General features: G+C 40.3%; 1 protein-coding gene across 2 annotated transcripts in view; it reads right to left on the reverse strand.

The window, feature by feature from the left end:
- The window catches only part of LOC309476897 (vitelline membrane outer layer protein 1-like), a 41,247-nt gene extending 27,245 nt beyond the window's left edge, over nucleotides 1-14,002 (reverse strand). Inside the window, exons 1-6 of one of the 2 annotated variants that reach the window (XM_082140053.1) lie at nucleotides 13,624-14,001; nucleotides 13,269-13,393; nucleotides 13,033-13,146; nucleotides 12,639-12,820; nucleotides 12,530-12,562; nucleotides 12,257-12,342 (exon numbers count right to left, since the gene is read on the reverse strand). In XM_082140053.1, coding sequence (XP_081996179.1) covers nucleotides 12,640-12,820; nucleotides 13,033-13,146; nucleotides 13,269-13,393; nucleotides 13,624-13,818 — 615 coding nt within the window. In that variant the 5' untranslated portion in view covers nucleotides 13,819-14,001 and the 3' untranslated portion in view covers nucleotides 12,257-12,342; nucleotides 12,530-12,562; nucleotide 12,639. Of the gene's footprint in view, nucleotides 1-12,256; nucleotides 12,343-12,529; nucleotides 12,563-12,638; nucleotides 12,821-13,032; nucleotides 13,147-13,268; nucleotides 13,394-13,623 lie in introns of those variants that run through there. The other variant, XM_082140054.1, reaches the window with a different exon arrangement.
- Between the last annotated feature and the right edge of the window lie 8,394 nt (nucleotides 14,003-22,396).

The following is a 22,396-nucleotide window of genomic DNA, read 5'->3' on the forward strand; positions in this document are numbered from 1 at the left end:
AAAGAAGGAAAGATTTAAGTCTTAAGGGAATCCTTTGAAGGAAAGATCTATAATAATATTATTTTTTATTTTTAAAAGTACTGTATTTTATTTAATTTTTCTAAACTGTTTTAATTATTCTTATTTCTTTTTATTATTTTAATTTCTTCTATGTAAAGCACTTTGAATTGCCATTGTGTATGAAATGTGCTATATAAATAAACTTGCCTTGCCTTGCCTTGCCTATCAGTGCATCTTGGCATGACTCCAGCGCCAATGGGAAGCCTTCCCGCACTACGTCATGACCTGCCAAAATGGGTGTGGCCAAAGCCTATAAATACCCATCACCCAGGTTGCACAATGATTTCAGTCGACTAGAAGCGAAACCACAATGCAGCACAAGCACGGCAGGTTACGCAACACTCGTTATCTCTCTAGAGAGAACCGAGGTTACGTTTGTAACCGAGTGTCGTTCTCTTACGAGAGTACTCTCGTGTTGCGTACGTTTAGCTTACGCTACGGGAACCCCATGTATAACGCTGTGCGTGCGGAATTCCAACACTAATGTCCCAAGGGCAGTAAGCCCGGGGCTCATGTAAAGTGGAATAAACACGAAGCGGCAGAACGGGGAGGGACGACTCGGTAATGTGAGATAGGTGCGCACACATATATACAGTTAAGGCATCAACCTTGAAACTGCATAAGCCCACAGGACATTGCAGCATATCAACAGTCTAACCAAACTGAGTTGGGTAGACAAGGTTAATATGGTATAATCAGACTGAGAACAGCCTGGCCTGTAAGGCGGGCACTTCTAGGTTATAAAACCTTACAAATGTAGACAGTGAGGCCCAGCCTGCTGCCATACAAATGTCATGAAGTGAGACCCCACTTGTCCATGCCCACGACGAGGCCATGCCTCTAGTCGAGTGGGCTCTAACCCCCAAGGGGCAATCCAGGCCCTTGGACGCATAAGCTGACGCGATAGCATCCACTATCCATCTGGACAGGGTCTGTTTCGAGATGGCTAGCCCTTTGACGCGGCCACCGAACGAAACGAAAAGCGGCTCTGTTTGCCTAAAGGCAGCAGAGCGCTGCACATAAATCCTTAAAGCCCTTACTGGGCAGAGGAAGTTAACCCCAGCCTCACTGTCGGACGCAGGGAGGCCCAAAAGGGAAATAACCTGCGCTCTAAACGGAGTCGCAAGCACCTTCGGGACATAACCATGCCTTGGTTTGAGGATGACCTTAGAGTCATTAGGCCCAAATTCCAGGCACGTAGCGCTCACTGAGAGCGCGTGCAGGTCGCCCACCCGTTTTACTGAGGCTAGTGCCAGCAGAAAAGTGGTTTTGAAGGACAGGTACTTTAACTCCACCACGTGTAATGGTTCGAATGGTCCACCTTTCATGGCCTCTAGGACCGTGGAAAGGTCCCAAGCTGGAACCGAGGGTGGCCGAGGAGGGTTCAGTCTCCTAGCACCCCTGAGGAAACGGATTACGAGGTCATTCTTTCCCAGCGACTGGCCATTCACAGGCTTCGTAAAAGCCGCTATAGCCGCCACATACACCTTGAGCGTGGATGGGGTTCTCCCGTTATCCAACAGCTCTTGTGGGAAAGAGAGCACCGCCGTTACCTCACAATCTAGCGAGTTTAAGTCATGAGCTGAGCACCATTCAGCGAACACTGACCGAACACCGAACACTGACCGCTATAGAGCCATCTAGTAGACGGAGCTCTAACCTGTGTGATCGTGTTCAGCACTCCCTCTGGGAGGTGAAATGATGATAGTTGATCGCCCACACATGTAGGGCCCACAGCTCGGGGTACGGGTGCCAAACTGCGCCCTGGGCCTGGGACAACAGGTCCTTCCTCAGCGGAATCGGCCATGGAGCTGTGTTCCCCAGTTCTATCAGTTCTGGGAACCAAACTTGATTCTCCCATAGCGCGGCTATCAGGAGTATCGAGCATTTGCTCTCCCTGATTCGCTTGATTACCTGTGGTAACAAGGTGACCGGGGGAAACGCATAGAGAGGGCGTCTGGGCCAGTCTAGGGCCAGCGCTTCCCTTTCTTTTGAAAAGAACATCGGGCAGTGAGCGTTGGTTTGCGACGTGAACAGGTCTACCTCTGCTCTGCCCAGATATTTTGCACCGTCATGGGATGCAGAGACCACTCCCCTGGGGAGAGCTTGGCCCTGGATAGCATATCTGGGCTCACGTTCAGGACGCCCGGCACATGAGCCGCTTTCAGCGAGCGCAAGTTGTGCTGGCCCCATATGAGGAGGCGTCTTGCTATTGCAAGAAGGTTCCGGGACTTGAGGCCGCCCTGGTGATTTATATAGGACATCACTGACGTGTTGTCTGTCCTGAAAAGGTGGTTCCTTAACACGGGGAGGAAGAACTGAAGGGCGTTTTTGACCGCTTTCATCTCTAGACAGTTTATGTGTAGATGCTTCTCTGCGTCTGACCACAAGCCCATGGAGGGTCTCCCTTCGTAAAGGGCGCCCCAACCAGTGTTGGAAGCATCTGTCGAGACTACTTTGATTTGTGAGGCGGCGCCCAGGTTCACACCGGTTTGATACCAGCCGGTTCTCATCCACGGTTTCAGAGCTGCTGCGCATGTCTGATTCACCATGAGACGAAGCAAACCTGACGTCCACGCTCGCGCTGGTACACGCCGTTTCAGCCACAGCTGAAAGGGGCGCATGTGTAGCAGACCCAGTCACAGCACCGTCGAGGCTGAGGCCATGAGACCCATCATCCTCTGAAACACTCTGAGGGGAAGATTCTTCCCTATAGTGAATGTCGCTGCAAAGCGCTGGATCGCTGTCGTGCGTTCTCGCGTCAGGCGCACCACCATAGACCTGGAGTCCAGCTCTATCCCCAGAAAGGATATTTCCTGGCTTTAGGCAATTTTATCCACCCGCTCATTCCCCCTCACCCCAATGTTGCAGTCAAATCTAATTCTAAAAAACACATTCAAGATTCAGGACGAGCTTTAGATTTTTCCTACTTTTAAATTTTCTAGAGCAGCTGCAGAATCAGAGCAGATAATGACTTCTCTAGGTTTTACTTCCTCAATCCACCATAGAGCCACCATTAATTCAGCAGTGAGAACAGAACTTCCATTAGAAATACGTCGACCAATTTCCAACCCTAGCTGTTCCACATATACCCCAAATCTATGGAGCTTATAATATGACAAAATGATTTGAATTTGAATTGTGTAAATTTGAATTATTTGCAAGTGTAATCTAACTAAATTGAATTTTAGGTGGTAGTTTAAATAGTTCTGAATTTGATTTTTTTTTAAACGAATATTGAACGTTTGAAATTTAACAAATTGAAATGTTTTTATGGCTGAATTTTATAGACATGTATTTTCAAACAGCTAGTTTTTTTGTTCTGAATTCGTATAGTGCAAATATTCAGTTTAAAAAAATACAGATTCAAGTTTTCAAGATGAAGAAATTCGGAACTTCAAATTCAGTTTTCTAAAATTCAAGTTCATAAGAGAAAGGCGTCATAATTATTTGTATTTTTTTTTATATCAGCCTATTCAGCAATAGTGTAAAAGACCTGTAAATAAAATAAAAGCATTTACATGATAAACACTATTAACATGTAGGTTATGTGTTGCCTATTTTACTTTCCCTTATGACAAATGAATGCAAAAAACAACAAGAATGAAAAATAAGTATGTAGGCTATATAATAAAATAATATATAGGCTACAGACTATAAAAATAGCCTATATTGTGCCCTTTATAAACGCCAAGCCTAAACAAATTTATTTAAATCGAAACGGTCGCGCATCTCTCATTCAGTCAAAAGTTTTCATTGCAATGTAACATGTGGATGCTAACTATTAATATAAAGAAGGCTTCATACTTCAGTCGAGTCCCAAAATACACGTAGGCCTATAGGCTAAATCAGCGTCTTCACAGCAAGGGAAATGATTGGAGTGGGACTGTGTGTGGCACAGCTTGCCCTTTATATTGTACAACAGACCAATTAAATTATGCAGAATAACTTTTTATATGTTTGGTTGACTGTGTTTCATTTTGATAATGAACAGTCTGCGATATGAAGCAACGCCAGAACTGATATCCTACTATGTTGTGTGAGAGCGCGATGCGCGAGCGCCATCACTTGGATTTGTTCCACTGCTGGGAAATAACTTAATACTCTTGTTATTTAGTCATACAGATAATATGACATCATCCGAAACAGTAAAATGTATATTTTTATTTGTGTACATTCAAAATGACTACAAAATATCATGCCATTGAAAAATAAATAAAACAACATGATGCGCTGCTTTAGCGCGTCTCGGTCTCTTTAGATCTTTCTGGCGCTCACCAAAAATGAACCAAAATACAGAGAATAGCCTTCTTGGCGCACCTACTTTTGAAAGTCAACATTTAGATTATTTAACATTAAATGCATTATATATGCCTGAGTCACTTTGGAATAAATCAGCGTGTTTCATGATAAAACGAGACTTAGCCTATACAGTCGAGAAAATAGGCAAATTCAGACCAACTGCTGGTCTACACAGAGAGAAAGCCCTGTCTAAGCTCTTCTGTTGTGCCGAGCCATTCGTTAGTCTAGTTGTTTGATGAGAAAATTAAATGTAGCCTATAGTTGCAATACACGCGTTTTGTAACCTCCGTGCAACTGCTGCAGCGGACTATTATTACTAGAATATTAGAAGAAATCTAATACTCAAGCTGTTTTCTCATTTTTCTACTCTTAATATTAAATAAAAAAACGACTGAACGAAAGATACACGGATTCTCTTGAACCACCACCGCGTTTGCGGCAGAAAACTACTGCAGTGCAGCCAAAATGCTCTGTTCGACTTATCTGAGATCCTTTACTCTTCCCTGTGGATGACCTGTGACCTACTTTCTGTAAGATCTGAATTTTTGAACTTCAATTTTTGAACTTCAATTTTAGAAAACTGAATTTGAAGTTCCGAATTTCTTCATCTTGAAAACTTGAATCTGTATTTTTTTAAACTGAATATTTGCACTATACGAATTCAGAACAAAAAAACTAGCTGTTTGAAAATACATGTCTATAAAATTCAGCCATAAAAACATTTCAATTTGTTAAATTTCAAACGTTCAATATTCGTTTAAAAAAAATCAAATTCAGAACTATTTAAACTACCACCTAAAATTCAATTTAGTTAGATTACACTTGCAAATAATTCAAATTTACACAATTCAAATTCAAATCATTTTGTCATATTATAAGCTCCATACAAATCCAGCTTTCCTTTACCTTCTCTAATGGAGACCCATACATATATGGCCCTATATTAGGTAACTTTCTTTTAAAACCAAATATCATATATTTAGTCTTAGAAGCAGAGATTTTGAAGCCCCATGTATTTCCCCATTCCTCTACAGATACTAACACTCTTTGTATCTGTTTTAAAACAAACTCTACATTACGCCCTCTTTTCCAAACGGCCCTGTCATCTGCAAATAAAGATAACCCGAATCATCTCTCTGTTTTACCAAAGATATCATTAATCATTATATTTAATAACTTATTACACTTCCCTGTGGGGTTCCATTCTCTATGTCCACAGTCTTTTAACTAACACTACCAACCTTTACTTGAATTGTTCTTTTTATTAAAAATTCCTTTATCCAATTAAACATTCGTCCCCTAACTCCCATGTCAAAAATTTTAATCAATCTTCCACAAAGAATCATAAGCCTTCTCAATATCCAGAAATACACTCGCTACTATTTCCTTATAATAATAATAATAATAATAATAATACATTTTATTTGTATTGCACTTTACATATTAGCAATCTCAAAGTGCTACAGAGCATATAGTAATCTAATAATAAAAATGAAAAATCAAGATTTAAAAATAGTTAAACCTAAAGAAAATACATTTAGTGAAAAGCTTTTTTTAAAAGATGCGTTTTCAGGTTTCGTTTAAAAACATCTGTAGTCTGTTGGGCCTTCAGCTGATCAGGGAGGGCATTCCACAACCTCGGGGCAGCCGATGAGAAGGCCCTATCACCCATGCTACAGAGCTTGGTTCTGGTTTGTGTTTGCAGAGCGGAGAGTGCGTGAAGAGGTCTGGTGAGAGAGAAGTTCCTGTAGGTAAAGGGGGGCATGTCCGTGAATGCACTGATGGGTGAGGAGGGAAACCTTATATTCAATTCTGAATGGGACAGGGAGCCAGTGAAGAGATTTCAGGATGGGGGTGATGTGATCATGCTTGCGCACCCTCATCAGGATCCTGGCAGCGCTATTCTGAATATATTGGAGTCGCTGAATGCTTTTACTAGAGATCCCAATAAGGAGCGCATTACAGTAGTCCAGCCTGGAGGAGACAAAGGCGTGGACGAGCTTCTCTGCATCTGCCAGGTTGAGTATTGGACGGAGCTTAGCTATGTTCTTTAGGTGGTAGAATGATGTCTTAGAGAGGTATTTGATGTTGGTGTCAAAAGTGAGTTGAGAGTCCATTTTAACACCCAAATTGGTGACAGATGAAGAAAGGGTGATGTTTTGGCCAGAGAAAGTAATACTGTTGATGGTGGACAAGCAGAGTTGATGTGGTGTGCCAATTAAGATGGCTTCCGTTTTGGAACTGTTTAGCTGAAGGAAATTGAGCTTCATCCACACCTCTATCTCCTCCAGGCATGTGGTCAATGTGGATGCTGGCAAGGGAGCAGAAGAAGTGGGGGTTGTCCTGAGATAAAGCTGTGTGTCATCAGCATAACAATGGAAAGATATACCATGTCTGCTAATGACTTTTCCAAGCGGGAGCATATAAATGGAGAAGAGTGTAGGGCCCAGCACAGAGCCCTGAGGGACACCACAGGTGACGTTGTGATTGTGTGATTTTGCTTTGCCCAGGGCGACGTGCTCCATTCTGCCAGTCAAGTATGAAATAAACCAGTTGAGAGCATTTTCTGAGAGTCCAGTGATGTAGTGCAGCCGGTGGAGGAGGAAGTTATGGTCTACTGTATCAAAAGCAGCTGTTAGGTCCAGGACCAGAGGATGAGCAGAGATGGGAAACCAGTATCTGCCGCCATCAAGAGGTCGTTGGTGATCCTGACCAAGGCTGTTTCTGTGCTATGGCCAGGACGGAAACCAGACTGACATTTTTCAAACAAGTTATTGTGTTTGAGGTGAACATGAAGTTGTGCTGCTACTATTTTTTTCCAGAACCTTTGATAGGAATGGAAGATTGGAAATGGGCCTGTAGTTAGAAAGAACTTCTGGATCCGGAGTGGGTTTTTTCAGTAGAGGTCTGATGACAGCAGTTTTTAATGTTGATGGGATATGGCCAACCATGAGGGAGTGGTTTATGATCTTAGTGATGAATGGAGAGATAGCAGAAATGTTTGCCTTCAGCAGTGCTGAAGGGAAAGGGTCCAAGGCACAGGTGGACGACTTAATTTTTTTGATGACGTCCTCCACTACTTCCTGTGTGGCATCAGAGAAAGAGCAGAGGGGCTGAACAATCTCAAGCGGTGGGTCGACCGTTGGGAGGGTAAGGACAGCGGTGGTGGAGAGGTGAGAGCGGATGTTAATAACTTTTTGTTTGAAAAAAGTAATGTGCATGTTGCACCTCTCCGCGGTGGTCTCAGAGTGGGACAATAAGGGGGGTTTGAGAAGATGGTTTATTGTTGAAAAAAGTTGTTTGGAGTTACCGGGGCTGTTATTGATGATAGTGGAATAAAACCTGGAACGTGCATCCCTCAGAGCTTCTGCATATGCCTTCTTTTGTTCCCTGTATGCCTGTTTGTGAACAGTCAGTCCAGAGGCCTTCATCCGCCGCTCAAGGACAGGCCCAGCCGTCTTCATCTTTCGCAGCTCGCAGGTGTACCAGGGTGCTGAGCGCGTGAATGAGACTGACCTGGATATTAAGGGTGCGTAAAAGTCCAGAAGACTGCTCAGTCCGATTGTAGAAACCCACTGAGTCAGCAACAGAAAGGGAGTCAGTAAAGCCGGAGGAGAGATGTTGAAGATCCTGGGCCAGGGCACCCGCATTGATGTTTTTCAGCTTTCTGTAGTGGATCTGTCGCTTTGGTTTGGTATTGGAGGAAGGAAAGGGCAACTCCATTGACACGACCCTGTGATCTGAAACACCAAGATCATAAACATGTAGGTTGCTGATAGGAGCGTAGTTAGATATAACCAAATCGAGTGTGTGTCCCCTGGAATGTGTGGGGACATCAACATGTTGTTGTAAGTTAAGGGAGTCTAGCAGCTGAAGAAAATCAGCAGCGGGATAACATGAGGGGGTGTCGACATAAATATTTATATCTCCCAGGATTATCGTATTAGCAGAGGTCGTACAGAGTGTTGTTAGGAGATCAGACATTTCCGTGATGAATGCAGACGTCAGACATGCAACAGATGACCAGAGAGATGGGATGTTTGTAGCAGAGCAGCTTGGCTGGTTATGAAAGATGAATTTTCTACCGGAGCCTCTATGAATGTGCCGAGGGCGGCAAAGAAGTCCAAGTTCTTTAATGATGAGGATGTTAAATCCCGGTGTGATTGCGAGCTGGAAGTCATCTGTAGCAGGTAGATGCCAAGTTAGGCTATGTTCACACTTAGCGTCTTTTTTCAAACTGCCAGCGTCTGTTCTACATTATAACCCTATGGAGTAAACCGTTTTTTCAAAAAAGTCCTGAGCGCTTTTTTAGACGCCACCGCCGGCGTCTTTTTCTGCAGCTCAGAGCGTCTTTTTAAGTTGAAAAAAGTTCAACTTTTCTGAAAAGAACGCCCTACGTCAAGCGCCTTTTTGACAGCTGACCAATGACAAGCGAGTAGCGAGACCTGTCGTTTCCATAACAACAAGAACAACTGTCTGTTGTGCACCCACAAACGTCTTTGTGAACCGACATTCTCCTCCCCGGTAACTTCAAAAGCCAACGCAAGAGCCAACTTTCTCTTTCTCGACATTTTTTGCATCACACAGCACTAGGCTACTGTTCCAGCTCTTGTTATAGCAGCACGGTCTCACCCCAAAACGTCATATACTGACGCGTCTTGACCATGCGTCAACATACGACGAAAAGGGTACCCCTTTAACGTCAATATGAGACGCAGACAGAAGCGCACCAGCAGCGCCTCCTAGCGGTACCCTAACGCATACCTAAACCTACCCATAACCCGAATCGTCACATATGGACGTTATGGGGGTACCCTTTTCGTCGTATGTTGACGCATGGTCAAGACGCGTCAGTATATGCGCCAGCCACAAAAGACGCGCTCGGTTGCTATTTGTAACTGAACGCTGCCAGCGTTTTTTTTTTGCTAAAAAAACGCCGTTGTCAACTTTTTCTTGTCAAAAAAGACGTTAAGTGTGAACATAGCCTTACCCAGCTTCCCCACTGGTATAAAAGGTGTGCACCTTATGTCAGTAAAAATAGCTCGTAAAAGGCACAAGGCTCGTAAAAATAGCACAAGCTTAAAAATATATAATCAAACTATAAGCGCAATTAAAGATCGCGGGCGGAGAAGCGGCGAACAAACAACGCCAGCGTCCTCTCCTCTCCTCCTCTCTTTCCTTATCCTCTTAAAGGATAAGGAATTGCTAAATACTAAATGCCCTTTTAATATCTTGATCTACAACTGCAACTGACTCCATTGTAGATCTTCCATTTCTAAAACCATTCTGTACATCAACAAATTGTCCTCTAGTTTCTAAAAAATATACTAATCTGTTAGTTACCATCCTCTCCATAATCTTACAGGTCACTGCTGTGAGTGCTATAGGACGGTATGAGTTAGGGTCAGATGACTCTTCTGTCAACCAATTGAGGTGAGACTGCTGAGTATATACCCTCTTATCGTTGATTGCTGAGTGCTCTCCACTCGTGTTAATTATCTGAACGTGCTCCTCCCGAACTTTGTTAATTAAACATCATTTAAATAAACACTGATCAGGTTGAATTGCCAGTAAAAGCATGTGCCCTTTAAAAAAGTTTATTCACACTTTTTATCTTTCATGAGGTTTGAGATACTGGGAAGCAGAAATCGCACATTTAAGCAAATATGATCCATGAAGCGTCTGTGTGTTCAGGAAAAGAATAATGTTTGATTTCTGATTCATAAATTCTTCTTGATTCTGGCACCGTTTGTGATAGTTGCTGCTGGAGTGGGTTTACAATCTTCTCAAATATTAAAATAAGGTTTGAATTTGTTTTGCATCAAATCATTTTCTGAATATGCATTGTACAATTGTAGCTAAAAACACACATTTATATATTGGGATACAATTATATCTTTAGAAAGGCAAAAAGTTTAGGGTAACGGATTGACAATATTACACTTTAATTTAATGTAGTGTTCCTGTAGAGCAGGGATAGGCAACTCCTGTCCTGCAGAGTTTAGCTTCAGCCCTGAAAAAAACTCACCTGCCTGTATCTATCTAGTAATCCTGAAAACACTGATTGCCTTGTTCAGGTGTGTTTAATTAGGGTTGGAGCTAAACTCTGCAGGACAGTGGCCCTCCAGGACCGGAGTTGCCTATGCCTGCTGTAGAGTATGTTGGTCATTCTCAGTGAATGTGTAACCCAGTAGAGAAAATGGGTAATTTTCTCTCCTTTTTGCTGTATTTATATATATGCATTTTTATTTTGAAAAAAACTTTTATTTTGAAAAGAGGAAATGTGATTCCCTCGCTCAAACTTTATTTTCCTGTTTTTCACGGTCAAGTTGGGTGATAATGACCTTTTGATTTGTTGGAAATGGTATTAGTCGCAGTTCTTCAGTTCTTGCATGATACAGGACTGTATGTAAGAATTTAAGTCAAACCCTGACCTGTGGAGGGCAGTAATACGCTCAGCAGCGTCTACACTGCCGGAATCCTATATAAGAAGAAGAAGAAGAATGGTATTAGTCCCGCCTTCCAAGCTGCAGACCGGATCACTCACTAGTTTCCGGCCTTTTGCACGCGGGAAATGAGCGAGACAGGCTGTAGACGGTCCGAGCTAAAACTTTTGGGTCGTTTGTGAAGGAGCACGAGCTGGAGAGGCTGTGTTGTTGTTGCCTTGCTGGTTCCTCAGGATACCTCATCTTGGTAAGTTCGTGCCATGTGAGAATTAGGAAAACATGCTAGAGCATGTTAAAATAAGCACGATGCTAACGCTAATTGCGAGTGCCGTTTTTTTGTTTTGAAAGCAATGTAAAAGCTATTTTTGGTTAAGACATGGATCATACCAAATGCTATTTTAGTTCATAACAATATTGAGAAGCACTTTTAGTTATTTTTGTACTATTTTTGGTCCAATGTAATTATTATTTTGAGGTTGATTGTACATTTTGATGGTTTATCATATTAAAGTGTACAGTAATTCTACTGTAATGCTAAACCCAGTAGCACAGATAAGGTTTTACTGATAGAAATGTTGATTGTTGAAGGAGATTATCTGAATTCATTAGTGTAATTCATTTCATGATGTACAGAAAGTTAAAATTTGTTTAAAAATGAATATGCTAATTGGTTAAAAATATTTAATCATAATGTTATGGTTGAATAATATAAAAAAGATATTTGAGTTAAAAACATGCATGTAAAACATTACTGTATATTTGTAGTATGGTAATACGAGAAAAGATAAACAAAGCTATAGCAATTGAGAAGAGATAGGATAACAGACTTTTATTTAGCTTTAAACAATAATACCATTATTGTTGTGCAGGCTAGTATTACATGGTTAAGAAAACCCTGGATGGATTTCCTGGATTCTCTCGCTGGCGAGGCTGTGCCCAGAACTGGATTGAACTTCGAAGAACCACTTTTTCCCACCGTGCCGAGTGGTAATGACTTAACACCACTTTTAAGGAAAAAAGGAACTGAACTATAAAGACAATTGACTTGACTTATAACATACGAAAGACAAACTGAGCTCAATGGGACTGGGGATATTTTTTTGTGTTGCATATGCCGGCTATGCTTATTGTTAAATATTGTTTATTTTGAACTGCTTTTATTTCTATTTGTTTACTAAATAATACTTTTTCTTACTTACTCTTTGCCTCCAGCCATTTCATTGCACATTCACCGTAGTTCCTATGGTAATCCTGCTGAACCTAGCAACTGGTCTATACTTTTAATTTCGCCTTACCTATTTAACGTGAGTCAAGGGTTACAAATGCATGAACGGATAAGACAATTACTTTGAATGCAGTACAAGTAACTTTAGACCATCTGCCACATGCACTAATGTAATGAACGATCTGATGTAAAGTGTTGTGCAAAACAATGTGAAACTACAAGGTTCTGTTTAGAAAGTCTTTAATGCTGATATTTGACAACCGTTTGACTGACAGCAGAAGTTCAGGAGTCTTCAGAAGAATCACTAACCTACAAGAAAGAATTAAATAATTTCAACTCCAATAATAGGTGGGATGTAAATGTCATGATCATTCAGTTAGGCTTTATTTTGTGATAATGACCGGCTGACTTTACAGATTTCCATTACAAAACTGTTGTATGACATGGTTTGTTAGTTTATCATAGTATGATGATCAATAATTACAATACATTTTACCTTCTTGCTGTTCTTCTTGTCATCCTCTTACACCTGAAAGAAAAATCTGATTTAGTTGATCTGCAGTCACTATTAGTAAGATCTGAGTTTTTGATTGTGATCACATCACCTTAATCACAGCAGAACATGCGCACGTCATTGAGAGCGGTGTCGTCTCCTATTCCCTGTGGCGCTTCTATCCGGGTCTGTATGCCACAGATTCCTTTTCCCATACAGGTTGGGCTCCAGTTGCCCCAGTCGCCCCAGGCTGTGCTGTCACCCTCCAGATAATTAACTCCAGTGCAGGTGAACCTGGAAAACAACATTATGATAAAATATGTAATTGTGCTGTTGGATTAAATGTCAGTCACATGATCACATGCAGCAATCACAATCTTGAACAGCAGCACGACTGCGTGTGTGATATTAACTAAACTATTGATGGGGGAAAACTGAGTCCTTAAATAGCAAAATAAAACCAGAATGGGTAAGAGATGTTATATCTTATAGCACCACACACTCACTTGATGTTGTTTGCGGCCGTATCATCTCCAGCTCCTTGGCGAGATTCAACTCTCAGCTGGAAAGCTGTCAAGTATCCCGAATTACACCATTTGATATCTGTCCACACACCCCACCTGAAGAAAAAACACAAAGAGGTTTCCTGATCAAATCAATTATTATTTTCAAGAAAATCCTCAATTTACTTATCTAGTTTAAACACTTAATGCAAGAATTGGTAATAATCTGAGTCCATTACTTTCCTACGTCAGACTCAATTGAGGTGTAGTCATTTATGCTTGATGCTCCTTTGGACCGATCGACACAGTGAAGACGAATCCCATTGAGCGCCGTATCATCACCAGCACCAATAGGTCTTTCCACCTTAAAACAACAACATTGAGACAATCTTCCAATTTGAATACCCATAGTAACCCATAGTAACATTTATCTTCATGCTCTTTAGTATTACACAGACACTTTAACAATCTTAAGCAGGTGCAGTTTCCTGGAGAAACCTGGAATTAAATGACAAACAGCAACTCCACAGTTTTGAACCTTTGAAGCACTCATCCACCCCCATATTAGCAAAATAGAGTCAATGCCCAACTTACCTTCAGACTAAACCCTGCGGCGTACCTTCCACTTGGACACATGCTCTTAAACCCCCACGATCCCCAACTCATTCCGTTCGACACCGTCAGCTCAGATCTGTAAGGTCTCCGCTCAGAACGACCTTCTGTGGACTGACTGCTCACATGCCCAATAATGGCTAGCAGTGAAAACATCATGGAAAAGAAGTGATGCATTGCTACAGCACTGGCCTGATTGATAAAATAAATACTGATTGTTAGATTAATTTTCAGGTAGACTATCTGCAGCCTCAGCTATCAGTGATCAGGTGGAAACAGACGCCTCAACCCTTGTGATGTGAGAATGATCAAGCAGACACAGAGACTGTGTAGTACCATAACATTCTCAAGTTTATTATGGAAAAAAGGCTCATATTTATACACAAGATTAAGCAAAATCATCCAGCTCCTTCTTTGGTTGGTCAGTAGAACATGCCTGCTTCTTTTTTGAGCCATTCAGAACATTACATTTATATGTATTTAAATTCAGCCAATCAGCAGCCAGGAACACCGAGTCCACGTCAAAAGCATCTGTTTGTTTAACTTGAGTGTCCTTGGAAAGTGCTTTAATCAGTAAAATACCTATCTTTTAGAGCTGTAGAAACATCTGTTTGTTTACCAGATCTGTCTGAGTGTCCTTGGAAAGTGTTTTACTCAGTAAAATGCCTATCTTTTAGAGCTGTTGCGTTGGTGTGCATCTGAAAGCTTTGTATATCTTTCTGCTTTGAATCATTATTATATCATTCCTTGTTGTTTTATACTGCTAAATATAACTTACTCAACATCACACATTAACCTGACATCGCTAGCTTCAATCTAAATCGTTATTGCTAGCACAACACGCTAGTAATTCGCTAGCCTGTTAGCGTGCCATCTGTGCGCTCTTTATTTATTTATTTATTTTTCTCGCGCCTTTTACGAGTCCATCAAACAACTTAGGTGAGTAGGATCAGTCAACAAACACGGTAAGTCATGTCATCTTCTCCTCTTATTGTTACTTGCATCTCATGCAACATGTTTAGCATATCCTTCTCTGTCAGCACAGGATTTACATGTGATAAATGCAGGGAGATAGTAAAGCTGACGGGGAAGATTTCAGAACTAGAGACATGCATCCAAGCTTTAATCGAGGTTAATTGTAAGAGTGCAAGGGCTTTAGATACTGCTTTGGATGCGACTAGCTTAGTGAACTCTGTACATTGTTTGGTTCCGGCTGAAGTAGAGCCTGTGCAGCAGGGCAATTGGGTGACGGTGAGACGCTGTAGTCGCGGGACAAAACCGCTCTTCCATTCCGATTACAACTTCAAATAGATTCTCCCCACTCAGTGAAACACCCACTGAGAATCCTGTTGAAAGTGCCCTAGATATTGGTGATTCTATTACACGGAACGTGAAAATAGAGACACCAGCCACCATAGTCACATGTTTGCCGGGAGCCAGAGAGCCTGACATCAAAGCAAATTTAAAAGTGCTGGCTAATGCTAATCGTAAATTCTCGAAGATTATTATTCACGTAGGCACAAATGATGTTCGACTCCGCCAGTCAGAGATCACCAAAATTAATGTTAAAGAGGTGTGTGAACTCACAAGTACGATGTCAGGCACTGTAATTTGCTCTGGCCCCCTTCCTGTTCTCAGGAGTGATGAAATAGTTAGTAGATTGTCCTCACTCAATGGCTGGCTGTCTAAGTGGTGTCCGCAAAATAATATAGAATTCATAGACAATTGGAAAAGTTTTTGGGGCAGACCTGACCTGTTGAAAAGAGATGGTATTCATCCCTCCTGGGATGGTGCTGCTCTTCTCTCTAGTAATATGGCACATAGTCTTAGAGCGCAAACATGACAATCTGGGGCTCAGGTCAGGATGCAGACAGACTGGCTAAACAGACCGTCGGCTAGCGGCCTCACGTCACCAAGGTCTGATAAATCCCATCACATAGAGACTCTTTCACCTAGATATCATCATATAGAGACTGTGTCTGTTCCCCGAATTAGGACATACAAAAAACTCCTAAACCCATCTAAGGGTAAAATTGATGTTCAACAAATAAAAAACAGATATAATACAAATGAGCAAATGATAAAGCTTGGGTTGCTGAATATTAGATCCCTTACTTCAAAAGCACTTATTGTTAATGATATGATTACAGACTATAATCTAGATGTGCTGTGTTTGACAGAAACCTGGCTAAAACCAAATGATTACATTACTTTAAATGAGTCCACCCCCCAAGATTACTGTTATAAACATGAGCCTCGTCTGAAAGGCAAAGGGGGAGGTGTTGCTGTAATTTATAGTAAAATTTTTAGAATTACTAAGAAGTCTAGTTTCAAATATAATTCTTTTGAAGTGTTGGTGCTTAATATAGCAATATATAGTGTAAATGATCAATCACGTTTGAGATTTGTGCTGGCTACTGTACACAGGCCACCAGGGCACCATGCAGACTTTATCAAAGAATTTGCTGACTTTCTATCAGAGTTAGTATTGGTTGCAGATAAAATCGTAATTGTTGGTGATTTTAATATACATGTAGATAACGAAAAAGATGCATTGGGATTGGCATTTAAAGACATTCTTAACTCTATTGGAGTTAGGCCCCGATCACACCTAACACGTTTTTCAGGTTCAAAAACGCGAGGTGCACAGCACTGCCCCATCACACAGAATGAGTACTTTATTAATGATCAATTTATCATTTCTAAATGAAGTATTGCATTATTTACAAACCAGTTAATTAGGAGTTGACAGTGATTCATAAGATCACTTAGAAATTGTAAGTAAATGTAGTAGATGCAGGGAGTTATAAAGCATTTAGTAGTGGTCAGTTCACTATTTTTGTGAGCTCATCTAAAGTGAGGACTAGTTATGCCTTGTAAAGTATTTATAAAGGAGATTTAAAGACTCAGTTATCTTCTAAACCGAAAAAGGAAACAAACACAACACAGTGATACAGAACATAGAAATATTAACAGCCTTTAAATCTCCTTTATAAATGCTTTACAAAGCATAACTAGTCCTCACTTTAGATGAGCTCACACACATAGTGAACTGACCACTACTAAATGCTTTATAACTACCTGAATAAACCCTGAATTACAGTAGAAATACATGTTAATAAAGCATTTATTAACACACTTAGTAACTATTACTATATGTCTGAATAATAAGATATATTAATGTACATTTAAATAGTTTAATCATTTACTTACACTTTCTAAGTGATCTTATGAACCACTGACAACTCCAGATTCCTCTTCCCGTAAAGGTTGGGGTCCAGTCACCATTACTTTCCTATACGTTGGACTCAATGTAGTCCGAAAATCCGATAGATTGTTTTGACCGATCGAGACAGTAAAGACGAATCCCATTCAGCGCTGTATCATCACCATCACCTACTGGTCCTTCCACCTTAAAACAACATGACAATCTTCCATTTGAAGGAGTTAACTCTAACCCAACCCATAGTAACAGTTATCTTCATGCTCTTTAGTATTACACAGACACTTTAACAATCTTAAGCAGGTGCAGTTCCCTGGAGAAACCTGGAATTAAATGACAAACAGCAACTCCACAGTTTTGAACCTTTGAAGAACTCATCCACCCCCATATATTGCAAAATAGAGTCAATGCCCAACTTACCCTCAGACTAAACCCTGCAGCGTACCTTCCACTTGGACACATGCTCTGATTCCCCCACGATCCCCATTCGACACCGTCAGCTCAGATCTCTAAGATCAGTCGATGCTCCGCTCAGAACGACCTTCTGCGGCTCGACCGCTCACATGCCCAATAATGGATAGCAGTGAAAACATCATGGAAAAGAAGTGATGCATTGCTACAGCACTGGCCTGAATACTGATTTTTAGGTAGACTATCTGCAGAGAATGATAAAGAAGAAGCAGTATAATACCATCACATTCTGAAGTTCACTAAGGGAGAAGCCTTATATTTATACACAAGATTAAGCAGAATCATCCACGATGTCCATTCCATCCAATCATAATACTCATATTTGGCATATTAAGAAATGATGTTTTATTAACAAAGTTCGGAGGCACGTTCAGATAATCAAACCTAATTAAACACGAGTGGAGCACATTCAATTAATCAACCCAATCAACGAGTTAAGAGATTAAACTCATGAGCTGATGAATTGAGTCAGGTGTGTTTGATTAGCGAGACAAAGAAAACGTGCAGTGTTGGGGGTAGGGGAGAGCGGGGCACAAAGTAACGCTTTTTGACTTTCTCAGTTTGTGTAAATCTACTTATGGTTCAGAGTACTTATTTTCCCCCACATTAATTTCCCACATGTCTAGTACAATTATGTGTTTTTGTTTTATTAATACAGTATATACTTTTTTCTTGATTTACCCCGAAAGAATGGAAGTGAAATGTGACAACATGCCCCATAGGTGGGGTACATTGTAACATGTGTGGGGCACATTGTAACATAACATATGACAGCTTAAAATGTTATCTGATCTAATAAAAAAAATATACAAAACAAACTAAAATATTTTCTAAATAAAATACAATTAAAAAACGTTTCCATATAAAATAATGGCAATTTTTAATAATTAAATATAAACTCATTTTTGAGTTTTGACTACGAACACATGAAAACACAGCTATACAACATAGTTCAAAAACAAATAAATAATTAGTCATTTCTGAACATTGACTCTGTCTTTATTCACCTTTTTCTCACGTTTTCTCAATAAAATTAATAAAAGTATAGAATATAATAGCATATTTCTAATAGGGGCACATTGTAACGCAGTGTTACAACATGCCCCCGCCTGCACAACTGGGATTTAAACCCGGCTAGTGTCTTCTGCTAGTTAGCGAAGCATTAAAGAACTATCTAACATCTTGGAGATTAAAATAATATCAGATTTGTCTTATTTTAAATAAACACAAAAAATAGAGATGAAAAATTAACTTAAGTAAGAAATTTACTTTTGCGATGGTTTAATAAATGTCTATGGATATCTTCCAAATAGGGTTGATATGGCAATAGTGAATACACAAAGTTTCGTCATCCAAGCATGTGCGGAAGTATTTAAAACAAGCGTGTTACAACTAGCCCCGCGTTAGGTTGTGCACCGCGCTCCCCTACTCCAGGACAGGTTTGGGAACCACTGGTTTAGAGCATAAGAAACAACAACAAAAAAACATTTTTGAAAAATGATATTTAATTCATATGTAATGCTATGTCCTCTGTAGTGGACACCAGGACTCAGTTGTTTAAAAAAATAAAATGACACTAAATTATATGTATAGGCAAAAACAATGGGATTTTTTTTTTCAATCACCAATACATTTTGGGGTTTCAGGATTTTTTTTTAAACCAAAATTTGTATAAAGATGATTCTCAACTATGTTATGAAAGATATAACGGAATGAATTGATACACCATTTTACTTTATGGAATATGTGGGTAAAATGGCCATAAATTAATATTCTCATTCAATGCAATGAATCTGTGTATCTAATGTGCACATTAATGTTTTCTTGGAGCAACATTTAATGAAAAAAGAAGTGTAATAATTGGAGTAATAATTAGCAACATTTTAATAATAATACCTAATATTTCATAGGAATATTGATGTATAATTTATTTCCATATTCACTTGTTGTGTCTCCTAAAATGCCTGATAAACATGATGTAAGTCCTGATGTCTCTACAGTGGACACACGTATGAAATCAATGCCCTGTTCTGGAACAGAAAGTCATTTTTTGATTTGAAACCCCATAACGTTTTCCTGAGATGTTGGTTTATGAAATACAATTTGAAAAGTAGTCCGATTTAAATTATAATTACAATATATTATCATATTTCCTACATTTGATCACTAAATGAATGTCAGACATTTTTAAAGACCAAGGAGAAGTTGTGTTCATGGTGAAACCTCCAAACATTTGTCCCCTGATTGTGCTCTTCACAGGACACCCAGGTGTGACATGTGACATGTATGATGTCAGAGAAATTCACTAAAATATAATGTCCACTACAGTGGACCAAAGTCTATGCCTGGGTCCCACAAGGATATACAGGCGATAATCACGCTTTGAGTCAAAGGAGTCGTCAACTCTGGGCTTTTTGTTTTTCATGGGGTTTCTTTTCCTCAGCTCTCGGCTACTAGGCATCAGGGTTTAATGATGTATCAGTATCCAAAGAGGCAGTCAACTCATCAGTTTTTATACACCTGTTGTTTCCCACTGAAGTTAGGTTCTAATCTTAAACTTTTCATGTCCTTCAACTCCAGTAAACTCAACCAAGATGGCTGATTTCCTTTTAAGGCTCTAGAAGTACCACAGTCTTTTGTGTCCTTGAGCAGTCACACACACACACACATAAACACACATACTTCTGCTCCTCCTTCTCATGGGTATAGGCACACACACATAAATAACAAACTATTACTGTATATCTCTGCCAATACCGTATAAGGCATTTCTTAGAAACAAAATAAATAACAACATTGTACACCATGCATTTTATTCAGTAAATAAGGAGTCTACAATAGACAAGTAGGCAGGGTTGCATTTCCTTGATATTATACAACAGTAAACTACATATCCATTATCATATTTACTGACATATCGCTTGAGACTTACTGGTATAAATGTTATAATTAAACTTCTTCTTTATTGCACAATGCACATTTCTTAATATTAAGCCTAAAATGTGTTTAACCCGAGCCACATCGTTTACTACATAACAATACTGATGAAATGAATTCTGTTTGGTTTGTAAACTAAATCCTGGTGTCAGTAAAACTGCTTTAAGAATCAACTGTGTCTTCAAATCCAGAACTGGAAGCCTTTCTGAACAATCAGTGATTCCTTTTTCGAGCCGATCAGAACTTCTTAAGACTACTTTTATATTTATATATTTATGAGCTGTTTGTAAACACACAAAAATACATTGATCCAATAAAATATATGTTTATTTAACAGACTGTAGTGCCCTTGAAAACAGTTTTTCTTGGTTAAATGCCTATAAAATATATTTGAATCCCGGCTTGAGGTCCTTTGCCGATCCTATTCCCTTCTCTCCATCCTTTCAGTGTATACGATCCTGTCTACAAAAGCATAAAAAGGCAGATATATATATATATGTCCCCCTGGACAAGGATGGATTACTGACCGGGCCTATGGGGCCAGTGCCCAGGGGCCCTTGACTACCAGGAGCCCGGGGGGGCCCCGGGCTTTAAGCTTTTCCGCGATCCAGTTTGGTACAGAAAACCCCTCAACAATGAAAACAAATGTTTATTTATGCTTGAATGTGTCCCATAGCAAGGCCTCTTAAACAAGGCTCTATAGTCGAGGGCTCACTGGCACTCCAGTTACTACTGGGCCCTGTGAAAATATAGGCCTCCAAATCTCTTATAGAACCATTGTCTGTTCAATCCTGTTTCAAATTATATTTAATTTAACCACTCTTTAAGCTTCTTTCTTTGTGTGAATAAGAAAAAGTACTATTTGTCAGAATCAGAAAGAGATAATTTGCCATTTTTGGCAGACACAAGGAATTTGAACTGGGTTTCCTAAAACCTTAACGCTACATCGTTCTTAAGTTATACCTTAAACTTTAAATTGTAGACTCCACCCCAGACATCTCTCATGTTGACCAACTGACTTTTATTTTTCGTTTTGTTGATCCTGATGGACATGTGGTGGAGCGTTTTTTGGCTTTCGAACCAATAGAAAGTCACACCGGGGAGAGCTTGGCCGACTGCATTTTGGCTATGGTTGACAGTCTTGGGCTTGACCTATCCAATTGTAGGGGGCAGTCATACGACAGTGCAAATAACATGTCGGGGAAGTATAAAAGGGTCCAGGCACACCTTAAACGGAGAAATCCCTTAATGCATTTTGTGCCATGTGCAGCACATTCATTAAATTTGGTTGGCACTAACGCTGTAGATAGTTGCAAAGTAGCTGGTAGTTTTTTTTATTTGGTTCAGTCCCTTTATTCTTTTTGCGCATCATCCACGCACCGCTGGGGAAAGGTCTTTAGTGATACTAACATCAAGATGACATTAAAATCACTATCGGATACTCGGTGGAGTGCGCGTGCAGAGTCCTGTAAGGCACTTTGGAAACACTATGCACAGGTCAGAGAGGCATTGGGTAAAATGTCCAATGACATTCAGGAGAAACGAGAAACTCGCAGCGAAGCTTCTGCGCTGTGCACCAAGCTGGACACTATAGAGATGACCTTTATGGCGCATTTTTGGAACACTGTATTAGACCGGTTCCAGGCCGCAAGCAATTACAGAGGCACGACATAGACATATTTACGGCATCTCGTCTTATTTCATCTCTGCTTGAGTTTGTGGCAGCGCAGCGAGATGGCTTTGAAGCATTTGAAAGAGCAGCCATGAATGTGTTCGGCGTTTCTCAGTGTTACAAGCGTGACATCCAGCGCATAAAAAAGCGCAAAACGATGGCAGACGAGAGTGCAGAACCAGATGTGCTGCTTGATGGAAGGGATCAATTTAGAGTTGAGACATTCAATGTAATAATTGACAAACTTACATCCTGTCTTCAACATCGGTTGGATGCTTACAAACACCTGACCGAGCTGTTTGGTGCTCTTTTTATGCCTGAACAATTTGACATTACGACAAGCGCCAACTCGCTCTCAGCTGCGTACTCGCTGGATTTGGATAAGACCCTGGCAGACGAATTGACACATTTTAGATCATTTATGCAAGATGAAGAAAAAATTCCCCTCAAAA

This window comes from Leuciscus leuciscus, assembly GCF_965113295.1.
Source record: "Leuciscus leuciscus genome assembly, chromosome: 16".
NCBI classification, from domain to species: Eukaryota; Metazoa; Chordata; class Actinopteri; order Cypriniformes; family Leuciscidae; genus Leuciscus; species Leuciscus leuciscus.